Source organism: Glossina fuscipes, unplaced genomic scaffold (genome assembly GCF_014805625.2).
Source record: "Glossina fuscipes isolate IAEA_lab_2018 unplaced genomic scaffold, Yale_Gfus_2 150, whole genome shotgun sequence".
Lineage (NCBI taxonomy): Eukaryota > Metazoa > Arthropoda > Insecta > Diptera > Glossinidae > Glossina > Glossina fuscipes.
Window position 1 is genome coordinate 1,256,989 of NW_023998493.1, and position 19,795 is coordinate 1,276,783.

At 37.4% G+C, this 19,795-nt stretch overlaps 2 protein-coding genes across 4 annotated transcripts in view; both read left to right on the forward strand.

Moving 5' to 3' along the window:
• LOC119641459 (inner centromere protein A) overlaps positions 1 to 13,905 on the forward strand; it is a 147,822-nt gene extending 133,917 nt beyond the window's left edge. The window contains exons 9-14 of one of the 3 annotated variants that reach the window (XM_038040154.1): positions 4,753 to 5,196; positions 5,383 to 7,362; positions 7,426 to 7,533; positions 13,520 to 13,600; positions 13,660 to 13,752; positions 13,814 to 13,905. In XM_038040154.1, coding sequence (XP_037896082.1) covers positions 4,753 to 5,196; positions 5,383 to 7,362; positions 7,426 to 7,533; positions 13,520 to 13,600; positions 13,660 to 13,716 — 2,670 coding nt within the window. In that variant the 3' untranslated portion in view covers positions 13,717 to 13,752; positions 13,814 to 13,905. The remainder of the gene's footprint in view (positions 1 to 4,752; positions 5,197 to 5,382; positions 7,363 to 7,425; positions 7,534 to 13,519; positions 13,601 to 13,659; positions 13,753 to 13,813) is intronic. The other 2 variants (XM_038040157.1, XM_038040156.1) reach the window with 2 other exon arrangements.
• A 339-nt stretch (positions 13,906 to 14,244) lies between these two features.
• Positions 14,245 to 17,956, forward strand: LOC119641460. The gene is made up of 6 exons (XM_038040158.1): positions 14,245 to 14,388; positions 14,459 to 15,303; positions 15,373 to 16,257; positions 16,322 to 16,396; positions 16,463 to 16,600; positions 17,127 to 17,956. Exons 1-6 carry the CDS (start codon positions 14,346 to 14,348, stop codon positions 17,442 to 17,444), a joined length of 2,304 nt encoding a protein of 767 aa, XP_037896086.1. The 5' UTR covers positions 14,245 to 14,345; the 3' UTR covers positions 17,445 to 17,956.
• Positions 17,957 to 19,795: the final 1,839 nt, after the last annotated feature.

Below are 19,795 nucleotides of genomic sequence, written 5' to 3' on the forward strand. Positions count from 1 at the left end.
CTTTATTTATCCGTTCATACTTATGGTTGCGCTTAAACTAGATTCCTCTTTATTATCTCGCTACGCTAACTTACATTAACAATCGTCATAAAAGAAAACTATTTTCTTTCTTGTCATTGTTTTTGTAACTTTGCATCGGATTTGGTATTCCGCACCAATGGCTAAAGTCAAACCCTTCATCATCAAGTTCGTTGCAAAGCAAGGTTCCTAAGCAACAAAAACCACAACAAAAAAATACTTTGTTAGTTGTCATGTTGGTAAGAATACAGCCATTAATGCCGAAATATGCAGGGTTGCCAGAGCTCGGTCATACCGACCTTAAATCATTCTTTCTTTTTTTTACCTTCAACCAAAGGTGAACGATTTAATATTGGCCGCTTGTCATATTCCTTTATAGAGAATCTGCTTACTTGAAACCCGTCCGCATCTCTCTCGCCACGTATCCAACGTTCGCGAAAACGTTGACAGTTTTATAGGAGTCCTTTGACACCTTTCCATCTCATATTGTACGCTTTACAAATAAGATTACTGTCTTGCAATTCTTTATCTTTACATTTCATAAACTTCTCAGCTTCTTCTTGTATATGTTGACCAGGTTCTTTTTGGTCTCTATGCCATTAATGCCTTCTTTAAAGAATCAACTAATCTGCCCTTCTGTCTAACATCGAAAAGAAGATCAGTCGTTGGGAAACCAGCATTCCTCTGGATGGTGTTGTTCAAGGTAAAGTCTACAGTCGGTCAAACTCTGTCCAAACTATATCTGGTGCTCACTTTTATTAACTTTACTATCATCGATGCTGAGCTACGGTTAAGCAATTCCGCTTGACCATAAGGACGAGCATGTGGTAATTCAATTCCCAATCCGGGGAAATCCTGGAAAGGATTCGAAGTTAACGCACTGTCTCCATCTGAAACTGTCGTCCTTGCTCAACTATAGAAATTAAAATACGAAATTACGGATCTATAAACTGCGCTTACGTTTGTCGTACTCACAGCAAGAAAAACGAAGAATTTTCATAAACGAGCCAATCACTAAGAAAACGTGTCCCCTCTAGCCGTTCAACTCGCAGTCTGTGTTGGTTCTGATGTTGTCAGAAATTCTTCTCTCGTTTTCTTTCTTCTACACGTCCTATCCATATCATATTACCTATGGTCACATATCTATACTTATAAATTTCCAAGTCCTCTCTTTGAAGAAACCAATTTTCCAGAAACAAAGAAAGAAAAATCCATTTGTAAATGTTTATGTTAAATAAAGAAAAAAGTCGCCCAATAATTTAAACTAATTATCAAAGAAATATAAAAACAATAAAATAGCAAATAGGAGACACCTTAATATTTTCTTATTCTGGGGTGCGATGAATAGATTACGTGCACTCGCTCGTGTAATTAAAAATGCTGGCAATTACCCGAAATTGACTTTGTTGGCTTACATTGTTAAAGAACATTGTGAGGGTAGTGATCATCTTTAGTCGCAAGCTCAATTATTTTTGTCGTAAGCTCTGCTATTTTTGTCGTAACCTCTATTATTTTTGTCGCGTCACGGTTTATTTTCAATTTATAAACAACCATTTGGTTGCGTCTGGGTTCATTTTCAAATTATAAACAACCATTTGGTTGCGTCTCGGTTCATATTAATTTATAAACGCAACCATTCGGTCGCGTCTCGGTTCATTTTCAATTTATAAACACAACCATTTGGTTGTGTCTGGGTTCATTTGCATATCATAAACAACCATTTGGTTGCGTCGTGGTTCATTTTCAATTTATAAACACAACCATTTGGTTGCGTCGCGGTTCATTTTCAATTTATAAACAAACCATTGGATTGCGTCTTCATTCATTTTCGAATATACTTATAAGTTTATACTTATTATGTAACTATAAAGGGTTTTACTAATTTTTTTTATTTTTTTTGGTTGAAAGTAATCGTAGGTTGGAAATAATAACTGTAACAAATTTGTATAGCGATGAGCCATTTCTTATTCCCAATTAATTTTTTTTTAGTTTATTTATTTTTTAAACTAGGATTTCTTGAAATAACCAATCATTTTGGGCCTATCATCTGCAGACATGTTTATGGCGATTATAAGAAAGAAGTAGAGAGAGAGTGATCGAGAATTGACCGCAGCATAAGAAGTATCCGCCGAGCACTCACTACGACCTTACGCTGATTGTAATTAATGTGTGTTCTATTGCACTAGGAGCGCGAGTCATGCTTCTGAACTACTTCGCTATTTGATAGTTTACGCCGCACAACTAATTCCAGTGTTTCTTAACGTTTCAGCTTCGCAAAGCTTACGCTGAAAGCGGTTTAAAACGCTTAATAATTATCTATACTTTTCACATTTTTTTTCGTTATATGCCATTAAGATAAGATTCTGCACATCTTTGTGTCAACAAAAGGGATTTGTTTATTTTAAACAAAAATATTCTTCGAATATTAATGTAAACTTTTTGTTTTCTTTTTCTTGATGCGACTACTCTTAACATCCATACTCGTAACAGCAGTTTAATGACATTGGTGTCTCAATTTTTAAATTGTAAATCTTGAAAACTGTTTTCACCGAATTCGTAAAATGAATAACCCTTCGGAATGTCCTTAAGCCCAACTCTGAAGTCGTTTCAACTTCTAGCGCGTTATATCGCATTTTATAAATAATTATTAAGAAGTTAGTTAAAAAACGCTTATTTATAGAGTTTAACATAGTTGGACAAGAAAGTATAGCTATTTATTTAGTTATATCTAATCTAGTAAATCTTGCAGTCTTAAAATAAAAAAAAATTCATTTGAAGAACGGAATTTCCTTTTTTTTAAAAAACGAATACTGACTGACTGAATATTTATTTGTACGGATACACTGAAATTGTTAAGGAACTATCTGACGCTGGCAAAACTCTCAAGTACATAGCTGAACATAATCTACTTGAACAATTTTTTTCAAGTTCAGCGGAAGGAACAACATGGCTTTTCAGTACATGCCATCTTCACCTTTGCTTTTTAGTGTGAAAATTTAGCGCTCTAAACAGCTGTTTCAATCACGCTTTGAAAGAGAAAAGAAATAAGGAACCATTTTCCACTTAGGTCAAGTTTTCTAATATCCACTAAGCCCTTTATTTTTGGGTTGCGAAATAGAGCCCATGTCCATTTGCAACGTATTCATTGAATATGTTATAGGAAGTCGCACATTAGCTAAGTTTAGAAACCAGATTATAATGGCTTCACAAATAATTACACAAACTAAGACTATTCTCGTATTGTCTACCATTATGTTCATGGTCTTTTCGAAATTATGGCTAAAGATATCAAGAATACTTACATTTAAGAGGTAAAATCACTGTAAAAGTTTAAAAGCAGCGTATTTACCGCAATTGTTTTGGAATGTAAGGAAAGTTAATAGAATAAGAATATTTGCAAAGATAATTAAGTGCATATTTAAACAAACACCTTCCGGGCTACGGCCAAGGTCAAGCCCTTTCCATCCACCTCTTTCTGACAGTCATCATCCGACACATATAGAAAACATATCCTGACGCTTGATCATAAACAAAAGGATATTCAAAGAAAACTGTTTTTAAAAATATTAAATAAGGCCACACCCGATCCTTTCTCGTCGGGATTCAAAAGGTACTGCGTCAGACAGTGTAGCCGGCTCAAAACTAAAGAAAGAAAACTGTTGGAATATGCTACTTGCTATTTGAGAAAGGCTTTTCTCGAAGAAAATATCTCTCAAGTACCTGTATAGTTGGAACGAAAGTTAAAGACGAAAATATGCAAAAATTGTGTTCTTCGGAGATGTTTTGGTTTCTTCCCCATCGTGGCTGTGTCTGCGAACAAATCACATCGCTTTTTTGCCATCGCATTGCTAATCGATCTAGAAGCGTTTGTACCAAATAACTGCTCCCTCTCTTAATTTTTGCAACAGTGTCTATCACAAAATATACGCGCAAAATTGACGAGGTTTACTAAATCTGGTGTTTAAAAAAACATCCAATTACTTGCCTCGTAGATAAATGCAAACGTTGGGATCGACAATAAATCTGCTAAAAATTTGTGTAGCTTGAGCTGTTAAGAATAAAGTGGACTCACAAGAAATGTTCCTGAAGTTTGATCTCTCGGCTCAGATAAAGAGCCGGCTTACACAACGTATTTACTTTCAAATAGCTTCGATAATGGTTATTACCCTTATTAAACAGCAAAATATACCCTGTCATGGCTTAGTATAAGCACTGTTTATGTATTGACAAAGAAGAAGAGTGAGAGAGGGCCAGAATTTCACTTCTTAGGCTAACAAACTACGTTTACAATCTTCTTTAACTCCAAAATATATTTATTAAAATATTAGAAAGGAAAGCACGTTGGGTATCCAGAGATTCGGTCGATGCTGACTATAATTTCTTTTTTGCTTTTCTTTCCTTTTGCTTTGCTCGACATAAAATTAACCAAGCGTACATATTTCATTTAATTAGCCTCCAATTAATTGTTAACAAGAAGATATCAAAATTGAAAATCCACTTCATAGACCAACCACACTAGGCGAAGTAATTAACAGAAAGTATTTTAGTAAATAAAAAAAAACATATTTTTCCAATTCCACCACTGACATCTAATGCATTGAATTTGTATATGAAGTTTGAAAAAAAATTGTATACGGATATTGTTTACAAGTACGGTGGTTAAACAATTTATTAGTTATTAGTTTTTTATACAGTGGAAAATGAAATAAGCACTGCTTCTTCTATATATTTCAGTGGTCGCTGCAAAGTGATGCCAACAACACAACGAATGATCCCACGCCTATCACAGCAAACAGCAGCAAAAGCGTTTGGTCGTGTTCTACACTGCAGAACCCATCAGCTAAAGCTGATCCTTTCGAAATGTTATTCGGCAATAGTTCGATTACGAATGCGGTTAACACCCAATCGGATTCGGGTACATTGTCGCCCGAAAGTAGTCAACGTAATCGTGATAATGATGAATTAGTAACGCCATTGTATAGCGTTTGTCACGAAGAAATTTACCATCGTATCCTCAATATTCTGAAAAGTAATTGCCTGGAAGAAGACGATACGGAATGTTTGCGACAAGTTTTAACATTAATACAACAATTTGCGATGTCTTGCACACCTCAGAGCGGCCCAGCTTCATTAAATGCCTCTTCCTCGTGTAGCGATGAAACAAATAGTTTAGATTTGGTAAGTTTCTATCTTCACACCCTTTACCTTTTTGGCTCATCTAGTTGCGTATATTTTTTAACTCATTTTTATATTATTTATACCTTTTAATTTAAAATACATTTCAAAATTATTTCAATAAAAGAAACGTTAATGTTCATATTTTTGTGATTTCTTTTTTAATTGCGTATTGTTATAAAATTAAAGGTCAAATCGCGTAGTTCCGACTACAGTTCGGGATCATCAACGTCCTCCAGTGCGCGTTCTATTTTAGATAACGGTCAACACGCGACATCATCGAAATCTAACACTTCTACAGCACAATCGCGTATCATAGCTACCGTACAACCTTATCATAGTACACCACCTTATCAGTACAATAATAATAACAATAACAATAGCAACTCCAACTTTAACAGCAATCAATCCTTCGTGCCGCACAATACACCTACAGATTCGCCACGTAAGATTCGATATCATCAACCGTGGCAAAGCAACAGCCTCAGCGAGAGCGGAGTTTTCGTGGAAGCAGATTTTTTGAGCGATAACGGCGATAATCACGTAGGCACTCAAACTGATTACGAAGATAGATTATCATTAGTCAGTAGTCCTGTGAAATTTATTCATCCACAATTTTCCAATCCAGCGCATTACAAAACACCCGCTTTACAGCTTTCGCCTAATCTCAGCGATAAGAAGCGACTTCAGTATTATCAAGATCGTTTAACGTTGCTCGAGGGCAAAATTCTTGTGTATGAGAGTTCAGGAGACATTCAAACTAAACGTTTAGCAGACCGTTTGCAACGGGAAATTCAACTTGGGAAGGAGGTTAAGGAATTGAAAGACCGTGTTGAATCTTTGCTGCAAGAAAACTTGATACTTGAAGAGGAGAAGTGCGAGTTCGAAGAAGCCGAAAACGATACAAGACTTCGACTCCAACGACTCGAAGTCGAATTGGAAATACTTAGCCAAAGGAATGTGGAGTTAGATGTGTCCAGAGAAGCGTTAAGTGCCAAATACAAAGACTGTCATTCAGAGTGTCTAATACTAAGAGACGACTTAGCCGCCAGCGAAACGCAAATAAGGCATTTAGAAGAAGATAAACAAAAGGCCAAAGAGAATTTTGAATTTCTGCACAACTTGTTGCCAATATTATTGTTAAGCAATTCACTCAGCACCTTAGCGTTCTTTGAAAAATCTGCTAGTGCTGGTGCAACCAATTCCTCCATTCCGATCGATAACCAGGTTATGGGCAGTAAAATGTCGCAAGAAAACGGCTCATCACATATTCCCAAACGCTTCCCCGGAGGAGAAACACGTAAAGATGCGGAATGCGGCATCAATAAAGAGCATGAACTACAATATCTTAGAGAAGAAGTGAAATGTTTGCGACACCAAATGAAAGAAATGAATTCACGTCATTATGCAGCAATGGAAAGCGCAGATTGCCACTGGGTGGAACTAGAGCGTCAATACAAAGAACGTGAAGATCAGTACTTAGCGAAAGAGATTTGTCTCAAACAAAAAATACAAAAGCTACAAGACTGCATAAAAGATGACACCAAATCAGCTAATGACAAAATATGCTTACTAGAAGAAGCTGAAAGAGGGTTGAAAACTTGCTTGGTGCGCGTAACGAAGGAGCATAGAGAACTTGTCGAAGATCATAAACAACTCTTAGGAGAATTAGAAGAACTAAAGGAGCAACACGAGGCTACATTAAACAATCAGACGCCTCTTTTGGATGCCCTCGATCAAGAGAAGAAGCGTAATAAAAGTTTGATTGACGAGTTATCTTTTCTGACCAGATTGCAACAAGAAACAGAAAATCAAAATAAATCGGAACTCGATTGTTTGCGCTCCCAGCTGCATGACATTAAAAAAGAGTTCTTGCATGTAGATGTTACCAACGCAGAATTGAAAGAAGAAGTTTCTACTTTGGAACAACAAGTTTTAGCTCTACAAAACACAGTTCACGACTATGAGGATAGAACACGATGTTTAACTGATGAAATACGCAACAAGGACGAACAAGTTCAGAGGCTAGAAAAACGTATACAACGTACAGAAGCTGATAGTTTAGCTGAAGAATTGGGCGATACATCTTCAAGACGTTTACAACGCGATAAAATCAAAGACCTTAAAACAGCAAATAGATTCTTGAAGAAAGCTTTACATAATATGAAGGTAACTAAGTAGCAATTTTTTATTTCCTTTTATGAGCCGTATGTTTTATTTATGGATTTTCAGGATTGTGAAAATCCCACACCCGAGGTGAAACAATTTAGCGAAGTAGCAACAGAAGTATCGAGACTGGCAAAGTGGATGTTGCAAGAGCAGAAGCTGGAAGAAGACGAGGTAGGAAGCGGTGCATCAATCGATATGAGTGAATTGAGGCCATATGAAACCAATGTAAATGTGAAATCAGAGGAAAATATTTCTCTGGAAGAAAATATAAAACAAGAACCAAATGAATTACCAGAAGGCGATATACCACCCCTTGAACTGAAGAAAGAGGAAATAAAAGATGAGAATCACAATGAGAATAGGGAAGAAGGTGGTAGAGAAGACGTTGTCAGGGAAGGAGACGTTAGGGAAGAAGGTGGTAGGGAAGGATTCGGTAGAGAAGAAGGTGGTAGGGAGGAGGATGGTAGAGGAGGAGGGAGGGTTGAGGCATTTGTAGGAATTGCTCTTGTACCCGAATTTATTATAGACGAGAACTTTCTGCCTTCTTGCTCACATGATAGTAAAAAAGTTATATGTGAAGTGCCCTCCGAGTTAAGGAAACTTTCAACGGCTCCTGCTATACCTAAAGTTGAAGCTCTTTTACAAAATCCCGATCGCTCGTCAAGACGTATTAAGAAGAAACACAACAGGCGCAGCATAAAACGACGCATGATCCGCGGAAGAGTCAATTGCTTAAATGCTCGGCTAAGACGTATTGTATCCTGTATTAATGCTCGCCAAACCGGGACATTATTTCAAGACGCTTCTGATTTAGACATCTGCGAGTCCGAAGTACTTCAACGCAATTTGTCTTATGAGAGTTTTCATTCTATTAGTGAAGAAGCCCTTGAGCCGCCCGAAAAAGTGGACGTTTCCACTGAGACGGAGATAATAAATCAAACGGTAGGCACGACGACTGAGACTTTCGTTGCAAAAGCAGACAGTAGTGTTCAGGTAAATGACGAGTTCGCGGTACAAGGGCAAATGGATTGCATACCGGCTCATATTCGCTGTTTCTTAAGCATGTTAAAAGCGTCTGCTCCCCGTTCCCAGTATAGCTCGAATCTATTTAATATGAGGCTTTGCCAGTACTGGAAGACAAATAGAGAATTTCGCGATGGGCTAGAAATACTGGCAGCTTTTGCTGCTTTTAAGTCCGAAGACCCGAAAAACATATCATTAGAAAACTATGACGACTTTGTGAATGCCATGTCATGCATGCATTTCTTACATGAACTATTCAAGCCAACTGATATACCGGTTTGTATAGTTTGCTTAACTTATGGAATAACGAATTATTAATTGCTTAACTTGTCTTTTATAATTCTCAGATGTTAAAGCAACTCGAAGAGAAATTGAATGAAAGCCTTATGATTTTCCATAACAGGAAAATGGAATCAGAGTTTTATTGTACAGTTTACTACCCGGTGAAAAGGCCCGAGTCCTCAGAAGTAGCGCAAATCCAAATTAAATAACGAAACCCTCAAAATTTTTCTACAATTAGACGAACGTACTTTCGCATATTTTGATAGTATAGCGTTACTAATATGGTTTTCTTGTTTTCGTTTTTTTTCTTTTATTAATAAAATATAGATTTTGTCACACTTTCGAAATTCGAATTTGAAGTGGATGTAATTTGCTTCTTCTATTTTTAATAAACCCTATTTCAGTCAACGTCGTTCTAATTGTTTAAATTAAAGCCAATTTTGTATATTCTATTTATTAAATATATTGGGAAAAGCCGAAAGCCTTAGATGCTAGTGCTTTAAGACTTTAGGCTTAGAAATTATTCTCTGGCTAAATCTATAATAATAATAATAATACTATATTGGGAAAAGATATACAGAGGTGCATCTGGTCACGTTTCCAGGAATGTTTAGTAAGGAGCAGTCACTAAATCAAGGTCGTTTGTTTATCAGAATCGAAATATCTATCCGTCTATCAAACTTTCCGTAGACTTTTTTAGCGAAGTAAGTGAGGTGCATAATCCGCGAAATCAAATTTTGACGAAAATTATGCTAATTTATCGGACGATTTAAACTTTTTTATTATTTCGGATTTCATTTTCTGCATGTAAACGCAAACGAAATTCGTCATAAAATTTTTACTAAAAAAACTCATGGCACATGTGAAAGAAATACTCTGCCGAACAAGAAAATAATAGAAGGCGGACTATGCCGAAATTTTCTTTCTATAAAATGATCAGAGCACTCTCGCCTTTCTAATTTTCAACTAAAAAGAAAAAAAAATAGTTTTTTTAAAACTTTTGAGTACGAAGCATTTATTCTTCATGTCAAAAATTTTCAGTCTTTTTGCTTCAAATCGATTTTTAATACCGTATTACATCAAACAGTAAATTAAATAATTCTTTGAAATTTCAACGGTTCATCCACAAACGCCTCGAAAAATCTAAATTATTTGTCGAGTTGCTTGTGGTTGAAGTATGGAGGCAAGAAAGTGCTGCACTCGTGAAACATGTCCTGCTTACCTAAAAACCAGTGGCTCAAAGGATGAAGGCAGCGCTCCCAGTGAGTATACAACCTTCTGTGATTGCATTAGTGACACACCTCGAAAGAGGCGCCGAAATAGGCATTTTAGTATGCAAGACGTTTATAACAATATGGAAAGTCCTGAACAGTTTCGCGCAACACTATCCGATATGAACATAATGACCCGTAATTTGCTTAGGTGTCTGAAAGCGGCGGCTGGAGATTGTAAATTAAAACATACCCTGAGTGAGAAAAGTAAATGGTGCCTACAAAATGTTTGTATCAAAAGGGGAGAAAAGGGAGAAACTTCAAAAGAAGTCTCTTTAGCGCAGGTGACTGATATAGCTCGAAGATTTTTGAGATCTCTTGAAAAGCGCAGCCCAAGGCTTAAGACAAATAACTTGCTGGAGGGTCGAAATACACATCATAGCAAGGTGCCCTATTGTTATTATTGTCAAAATAGAAGCGATGACCTAGCGGTGGGTAAAGCCTTGGAATTCATAGTGCCAGTTAAAGTCAGTCTTGGACATAAGGAAGGAACGACAAAGGCTACAATTCAATTTCCATGCAAAGCACTTAGAAGCCACAAGAAATCAAAAAGAAACAAAGTCGATAATCGATATTGCTCTTGCAAAGAGAGTGAAAGGGAAATAGATACATTTCATTCGTGTGAGTCGTTACATGGTAGCCAGTCAGCACAAATCCTTGAGCTGGAAAAATCTGAAGACCAACGAAAAGTTGGAACTCCGACAGCACAATCATCTGAACTAATAAAAGATCTAGCTCAAGTAGCAGATGAAGTGTTTTATTCTTGCCAATCATTTTCTAGTGAAATTTATTGCCAGATCTGCCATCAAAGTCCGTGCGTTTGTGAGGTACCGGCGATTTGTAAGTTTTGCGGTAAAAAAGCGAAAATGTGCAAATGTGCACGAATGCGCACTACAGATATTCTTTTGGCTGTACAGAGTGCATCGGTGTGCTTGCTGTGTAAGAGAGTGCCTGGGCAATGCCGATGCATTAAAAGAGAAGACTTCTATAAAGATTTTTCCACCTCTGTTCACAGCGCGGAACTTTTACGTTCATCTGGAGAAGCCGGTCGGATTAAATCTGATATGCATCAAAAACGTTACAAAAGGATTTGTATTACATGTGGTCTTAAACGGGATAGGTGCATTTGTTATCGGCCACGTGCAGTAAAAACTTGCAATGCCTGCGGCAAACGTATTGGTAAATGCGTTTGCGAAAAGACCAAATCGTCTGGTTTCGGTAAAAGTAGTGAACCGCAACTACAATCTCCTACTATAGACGTGGAACCGAAATCGCTTGAACTTGCACCGATCGTCAATTTTTGCAAGAAGTGCGGCATTGTCTGTGACAGATGCGTATGTCAAAAGCAAATCAAGCAAAAAAAAGATTTAAATGTTTCTGACGCCAGCAAAGAATTTGCTGCTCACATATTAGATAATAACGGAAAAACCTGTTGCTGTAGAAAACAGGGGCAAATTAATCCCGATCTTATAGCTGAACTTTGCGGAATTTGTAAGAAACCGTTTAATCAACCTGAGAAATCAATGTCGGTAGCCTCCAAGAATGAGTTTACACCGGAAATATGCACCTTTGACATTGAACCGGTTCGAAAAGTGTGTAAAATATGTGGAAAGCTTCTGCAACAAGGCGCTTGTAAGAAGTGTGAAGAAATTATGCTATGTTCTACGATGCCATTTATAGCGGACGTTTGCAGTTGTGGAAAATTGCTGCAATATGATTTAGGGTCTGCTCAAAAGATTTGCAAAGGATGTCTGTGCGAGATAGATAAATGCAAATGTGAGAGACCCCAAACATCTAAAGCACCTTCTGCTGCAGCTTTAGCAAAGCTTTGCAATACCTGCGCTTTAGCAGGAGACATATGCACCTGTAGAAAAATACCATCAACTCTAAAATCATTTTGCAAATGTGGCGCTGCAACAACGGATAAGTGTACTTGTGAACAAATTAGAAAAGTTTGTTGTCTTTGTGGAGAAAAAACAGACATATGTGAATGTGGGTCTACATCACCGAGTGATCTCCAAATGAGTCGAACAATATGCCAACAATGCGGGTTGCCACAATGTCTATGTAAATATGAAAAGGCAATTACTGCAGAAAAAGCTAGCGAGGCTGCTTTCGAAGAAAAGCTCTCCGCTTCAACGCTTGAAGAAATAATACCTCCACCAAAGCCTAAAAAAAAAAAACCGACACCTGAATGTAAAGGCGAAATAATCGATATAGGTGAACTGATAAGTAAAGTTGAGGCCGGCAGTAAAGGCGAAGTCCCCACTGGGACCGAAGTACCGAGTGAAGGTAAAATGCTCATGAAATATGAAATGCCTAAGAGAGAATACTTGCCCAGTAAAGTTGAGTTGCCCAGCAAAGGCGAGATCACCAGTAAAGGAGAAATAAACGCCGTAGATGAAATGTCCGCTAAAAGTGAAATTCCCAGTGAAGCTTTAATTCCCAGTAAAGATGAAATTCCCAGGAAAGGTGAAATTCTCCGCAAAGGTGAAATTCCGCGCAAAGGCGAAATACCAAGCGAAGTTGAAATCCCTAGTAGTTATAAAGGACCCATTAGAGATGAACCGCGCAGTGGAGCTGAAATATCCCGTAGGGATGAAAAACCAAGTGAAGTTGAAATCCCTAGTAGTTATAAAGGACCCATTAGTGATGAACCGCGTAGGGGAGCTGACATATCCCGTAGGGATGAAAAACCAGGTGAGGGTGAAATACCCAGTAAAATTGGAAAGTATCCTGAAAGAAGAATGCGTAGTCTTCCGCAATATCCAGATATTTGCATATGGGATGTTCAGCCTGAGAATAAACAAGAACTGTGTGAATGTGGTAGAGATCATCTTAGTTTAGAAAATTTACAAGATTTGGAGCAATTCTTAGCTTATGATAAAAATCGAGAATCACTTGAAGCATCTCATGGTAGGTGTGCTTGCAATATTCCAAAGATGTCTATTAAACCTGCGCCACCACCTAAGCCACCACGAAAAACTTATCGCCTTGCCTTTCCACAACATAGTGACCTTGAGATTTGTCGGAAGTGTCGCTTCGAACCGAGCCCTTTAATCGATCAAGATGGTCGAGTTTTTTGCCCTGGCAACTGCGGATGCTGCCTATGTCCGTGGAGACCTAGAGCCACTCCTAGCATGGAGGATGCGCTGAAGCATTCCAAATTTAAAGTCTGCAAATGTCGAGAACGAGGTACAATTTTTACGACATTTGCTAAAATTAACTCAGACTGTAGTCAAATATCCTACTTTGATGCGTGTCCCTGCCGAGAGATAGCGGAAGCCAAACATTTGAAATTATATGGATTCGAAATGTGGGATGTCAACGACGTACTACTTGAAAAATTCCGAGGAAATGTGGTATATCTTAAGGATGTTAAAGAAGTTGCTCCTCTAAAAGGGTCGTCAGATAAATTTTTTTCTAGCGCTTTGTATAATGAAGAATATAAAAATTAATAAACTATTTGATTTCAAAAACATTTTCTTCTTTTATTTGGATTACAGAAAGACAAATAGATAGGGTGATAAAAAATTGTAATACATTGTTTAATGCAATGTTTATTTTTATTTATAACTTAGCATCAGCATCAGGAACAGGAACACGGACGGCACCGCGCAGAGAGAGATTGGGCGCGCCTGGATCCTGGGAAATTGTGGACGGTACGGAAATTATCATTCTTTAATTTGCTTCTGGTATTTACTGCTTTATCTTTACATAGCAGCAGGATCAGGGACGAAGGAAATATACCCGCGAATTCCTAGCAGAGAGCAAATAGATGTTCAAAGATCTTGGTTGGTGGAGGGAGGTAGTGGTAGGCAACTATCCCACAATTTATTGCACAAGTGTATTGTATTTCTTTAATTTTTAATTAGAATCAGCAATAAAGGGCGGTATGCCCCCTCGTGATCCTAGACTAGACCCTAGCGAATCGTGGATTGAACAACAATCAAGACCATTGCACGGAAGACCTATTATAAGAAGAGAAGAAGATTTCGCTCCAACAGCAGAGTCCGCGCAAGAGGGCGGTACACTCCCCCCACCACGTTCTGCACCAGTCGCTGAACCACCATCAAAACCTATCTACCAGTGTATGCATTGTTTGAAAATGCTTCCACCTACAGAGTCGACCAGTATCTCAGCTCCCACCTCTTCAACTCGTTGCTATGGAGTGAGAGCTCACACCAGCTCGAGCTCTGCTTTTTTGGAAGACTTTCCCGTTCATTTTAGGCTACAGATTTCTCCTAGTGGATTTAAAAAAAAGGGAAAGAAACAACGCCTGCAAATGCTTCCTTGTCCATGCCCGGAAACTGTAGAGACGCAAACTACATATTCAAGCTCTTCTGTAGAACAATATTATTCTTGTGTTAGTTCGGATGAATCCGAAAACGACGTAGCAACCGAACCATGTTATATCGAGACATTGGAGCCCTGCGAATTTCCAAGACAAGTAAGTCAATCTGAACGAAATCTTTATATTCTCAAATTACTGCATGAGGTAGTGCATTTAATTAATGAAGACAGCCCAATACGAGAAGAAGCATTCCGCATAACCAATGCTCTTAAGACTTCGAGCGCATTGGATAAAGAAAAATCAACTCAATCGTCTACCGTAAGCCGTTTGCGCGCAATTCCGCATCCTTTAGAATCGCCTGGAGCCGACTATACCCCATCCACGACAGGCGACCGTCAAGATTATGTTTGCGTAGAAGTCGAGCCAGCCAAGGTAGTCTCAAATGATGTGGAAACACATTCCTATGAAATAATAAAAGATAGATGCACTCCATCTTCTGAAGATCTATGCGTATGCCCAAAAGCAACAGATATTTGCCCTAAACATGGCCCAGTTGAAAAAATTTTGAAACTAGAAGACTTATGCACATGTCCAAAGCCAACTGATATTTGTCCTACACATGGCCCCGTTGACAAAATTTTGAAATTTGTAGATATATGCATATGTGCAAAATCAACAGATGTTTGCCCTGTACATGGTCTCGTGGAGAAAGTTTTGAAATTGGAGTTGGAAGAAGATTATTGTCTATGTGAAACTTTGTCATCAATCAAGCAAAAAACATCTGAAATGACAGCAGCAAGTGAGCAAGCATTGGCGGCAATGGAGGGAACAGCTACTTCAGCCATAGAAACAAGTAAGCAACCAACAGCGGAGGAGGAGCAAGCAGCGTCTGCCGCAACAACAAGCAAGCTATCGTCTAGTGCTATGGAGGAGATGTGTCAAACGACATCAAGCAAACCATTATTAGATCGAATTGATGAAGCAACGTCGACCATAAAGCAATCATTAATTGACGAAGCAACGTCGACTGTGAAGCAGTCATTAGCGGGTGAGGAAGAAGGCAGCATGGCGGTATATATATACATTGGCCTTGTAAAACAAAGTTGAAATCATTAATATAAGTCTTTAAATTCATTGTAGGATAAGAAATCGTTTGACCCTTGCGCAAGTTATCAAGAATATGCCCTTTATGAGTTGCCCATGGAACTTACTGAAAATCAGCCTCCCGTATGGGGACAGAAAATAACGGTCATAGATGGAGAATATTATCATGGCTGCTGTTACGATGATGTTTCTGAGTCTGAGGACATATTTCCAGACTGTGGCTGCGACGGTGATTCTGAAACGGAAAAAGATAAAGAAGAAAAATCTGAGAAAAGCATCGTAGAAGAGGGTATAGGCGACGGAATCGATAAAGTGGAATATGAAGAATTCGTTCCAGAACAAAGAAGCAGTCCAACCGAAGCAATATTAGAGTCGGCTTATGAGGATTTCGTGCCAATGCTTATGAGTACCGGAAATGAGCTGCTATCGGAAGGATTAGAATTAGAAGGAGAAACGGAAGACCGAGGTATGAAAGCTCAAGGTGATCTGGTGTATGGAGAGATCTCTTCAGAAATACCTCCTCCTTCAGAAATACCATTTAAAGACATTCGAAAAATTTTAAATTGTACCTGCGCACCCGGTGAATGCACGTGCATGGATGGTAGCGGCGCAGGTGATGGACGTTATGTACTCGAAGAATACCCCTCCGAGTTTGAATACGGAGTGGAGTGTGAGGATTACGATGAAGAATGCGAATTATTGAAAGAAATGATGGACGAACGTCGCAAAAAGAAAAAGGGGAGGAAGGAAAAATGCGATTGTTGTCATTGCCGTTCCATTCGTGATGGCTTAGATCCATCAAAATGCATGGGGCAAGAACCATCAGAATCACCACCAGAACCACCGCCAGGACCACCACCAGCACCAGGTCAGAAAGAAATAGCGCTGCCATCACCACAAACCCATGATGATGACGAATTGGTAAACGTGTAAAAACATATTTAATTTTAAATCATACGGATAATCTTGATTCTTAAATTAACAGAAATTCTTTGTTGATTCGCTTATAGTAGATTTGGACTCTATGGAGCATGCGCGTCGTAAACGTCAAGCAGAAATGGTACATCAATCGAAGATTAAATTAAATGTAAAAATTGGCTAGAACCTTTTTGTGTTTACATTTCAGGACTTGTGCATGCCTAGGCCGACATTATGTTCACGTGAAAGTTTCCCTGTAACGATTACCGATATCACTGATTTGGGTACTACTTCACTTTATGTGAAGTGGAACATCCATGATAGCACAGGCGTGGCAGGTTACGAGGTAAATAAAATGAAATTTAGCGTTTAAACGGTGCATTGGGTTAGACTATGTCTCACTAGCTATCAGCTCGACCCTTAACCGCACGAGCGCGTTTCTTAACATATTTGCTGACTTCTTGCACGTCAATATGTGAGATATTTTCAAGGTACCGAAAAGATCCTACAAAAGATAAAGTAGCAAGGCGATCGTACTAATGCCGGTAACACCATTGCGCAGCAAAGATCATTATATGAGAGGCGTACCTCTTCCTCTCAGGAAGAACTCTCAAATATCAATTGCGGTTGTTGGCAATATTACAGTGCCACGTTTGCAAAATTAGGACGCACATACTGGCGACACATCTTTTATGTTTGTCGGGCATGTATAGACGACTTTATAGGTCATCAAACATTCTAAACGACTAGACTATAATGTATTACGTAAACGACTAGAGTATTATATAAACGACTAGAGTATTAATTGTGTATTAACCCATAAACGCACACCACGTAAATATCATATTAATAGTGCTTTTCTTTTTTCCAAGATTTACGTGGATGGTTACCTAACAAATCGTTATTACAATTGTAAGCATGAGGCGGCAGTCATTACCAATGTAGACGTCACTATACCTCATAAGGTGGCTTTGGTAGCCCAACCATCCAATGAAGATGAAGTTATTAATATGTTATGCAAGCAAGAGCAACAAACTCAAAGCAAATGCAAATCGCTGCCTTGGAAATCTGACAATAAAAGCAAAGGCAAGACACCACCACCCCCTTTAGGTCTGTGGGTCCCTAGTATTTACATGTATGATCCAGCTGATTGCACAATGTCGCCACCAGTCATAATCGAAAACATATAAGAGTGCATGCAATTTTGATGCAAATGGCAAGAAGTTAATATTAGAAAAGAAATTTGAAGTGAAATGACAAACCTTTCTACACATATCTATTCATATAAGCATATGTGAGTGTTGAGATTGCTTAGGTAATGCTAGTCAAATTAATTCATTATAAAATTCAAAAAAATCCATATAATGATATTGAAATTTTTAATAATATATATATATATATATATAATATATATACCTATAAAAATTCATGTTATATAGAATTAGAGCAGTAGTAGTATTTAATTACATTTAAGATTTATATACAAATATATATACATATCTACGTATATATATATATATAGAGAGAGAGAGATATGTATATATATTACGTATATGTACATTTATACATACACATACTTATGCTCCTTTTGTCACAAAAATTTTCCTGCACTTATTTGTACTTTGTATTTTCGATTATTTTTGAAAAATACTTTCATATGGTTTTTCTTTTGTTAAACTCGAATACCTTCTATGCAAAAAATTATTTTTAAATAAACCAATACTAAAAACTAAATTTAAAAAACTAATATTAAATCATCAAATTTCAAAAGTGCCTTAACAAATTTTAGAGATATTTAAACATGAAATGATTTTATATTCTTTTTATTAAAAATTCTGAATTATTTTTTTTAAAAGCTTTCTGTTTTTCTGCTGGAAAGGAGGATATAAACTCGAGACAATACGTATACTAACGTATTTAGCATAAATTATGAACTTGTAAAGAAGCATTTTTTTGCATATATGTAAAAGAATTTTTTTAACGTTTAATTGAAATGAAAAACAAAAAGAAAACAAAAACCTGTTAAATAAAGTTAAAAGTTTGCTTTAAGTTCAATGGATTTTTGTACGTATGTATGTAGTGACAGATTATTGATATCAGAAATCATTAATATCAGAAACTTAAACTACAACTACGTCAAGTGATAATAAAGTACCAATGCTTTTATACGTCGATATGAATCTTGAACTGACCAACGTTATTTAAGCTTAACATATCTGCAAAAACATACAAATAACTGTCTGTTGCATGTTACTCTTATCAATCTCTTCTTTTTTAAATGACCAAGCGAGTGTAACACGGTGGCGGTTAGAAAAAAGAAGAAGTGAACAAAAAGAAATACATAGGGAGGTGGCCGCAGTCTAGTAGTGTGTCCAATGGGTAAGTGGTCTCATGCCCTTACCGACAGCTCATTGTATCTACGAGCAACGTAAACTCTACCGCACTGAGATCTCAATCCGTGAATACTGACGTGTTAGTCGCGGTTCTTATCTACTCGAGTGGGGATTTGGTATTTGGACCACTACAGTGCTAAACTCATATTTATATATAGATGTTTAAGACAAAAAGTCAAATACTGGAAGTACTGATTTGAGCTTATCTAGTTAATTGAAGGAGAATCATCATGTAGTGATCGGTGTTCAACGTCTTTTCGATGTCATTAATCTCATCAATGGTAAAGAGGAGACCATACTAAGTACGCTCATTCTACACGGCGAAATCTAATTTCGTTAGTGGAAGTTAAAGAAAGAAATACGAAATTTCATATCGAATTGCTATCAATTTGTTGTAGAACTCAATTTCCTTCATAAAAAATTTTATGGGTAAGTCAAAACTGAGGCATCTATTGAACAAGGCGATCGTTAAATAGTGACTTTTTTTCCAAAAAAGGAAAATTTCTAATTTAATTTATCCAGCAGACGCAGTTTGTGGGTATGACCTAGCTTGTTAAAGCAGATATGAAGAAGATTTTCTATCAGCAGTAAAATTGTCGAGAACGTGAAATTGATTCATTTCATCTTTTGGGTTTTAGGAAAATGTTTACAAAATATGCAATATTTTGTGAAGACTTTTTAAATATCTGTTTCGATTTTTTCTGCCTATTGACATTCCCGAATACCCAAAACGAGCAACTATTTCTACCAAAATGGATTAGTTAACCCCACTTTTTTGTGGAACTGCCATAGCCACTGACATGAACGTTAGTATTTTCAAAACCTTAAACAAAGGATAGAAAGTATATATATATACAAAATGTTTGAAGCACCCAAAAGAAAACTTCAAAAATGCCACGGTATCAAATTCTAAACCGATTTAAAAATGTCTCCTCCTGGACGTCTATCTGTCTGTCTAATGTCCTCTCCTAGGGCTAAATGCATGTTCGGATTTTCATAGACGTATGTGTTGTAGTTTATGAATAATACGCAAAAAAATCAGTTTTTCATATCGTTGAAAAGACAGAGATGTTTTCAGTTCACGTGTTTATTTGAGTATGGCCTTCGACCGGTTTGGCCCATTTTCAATATCAACTTGGGCGCAAGAA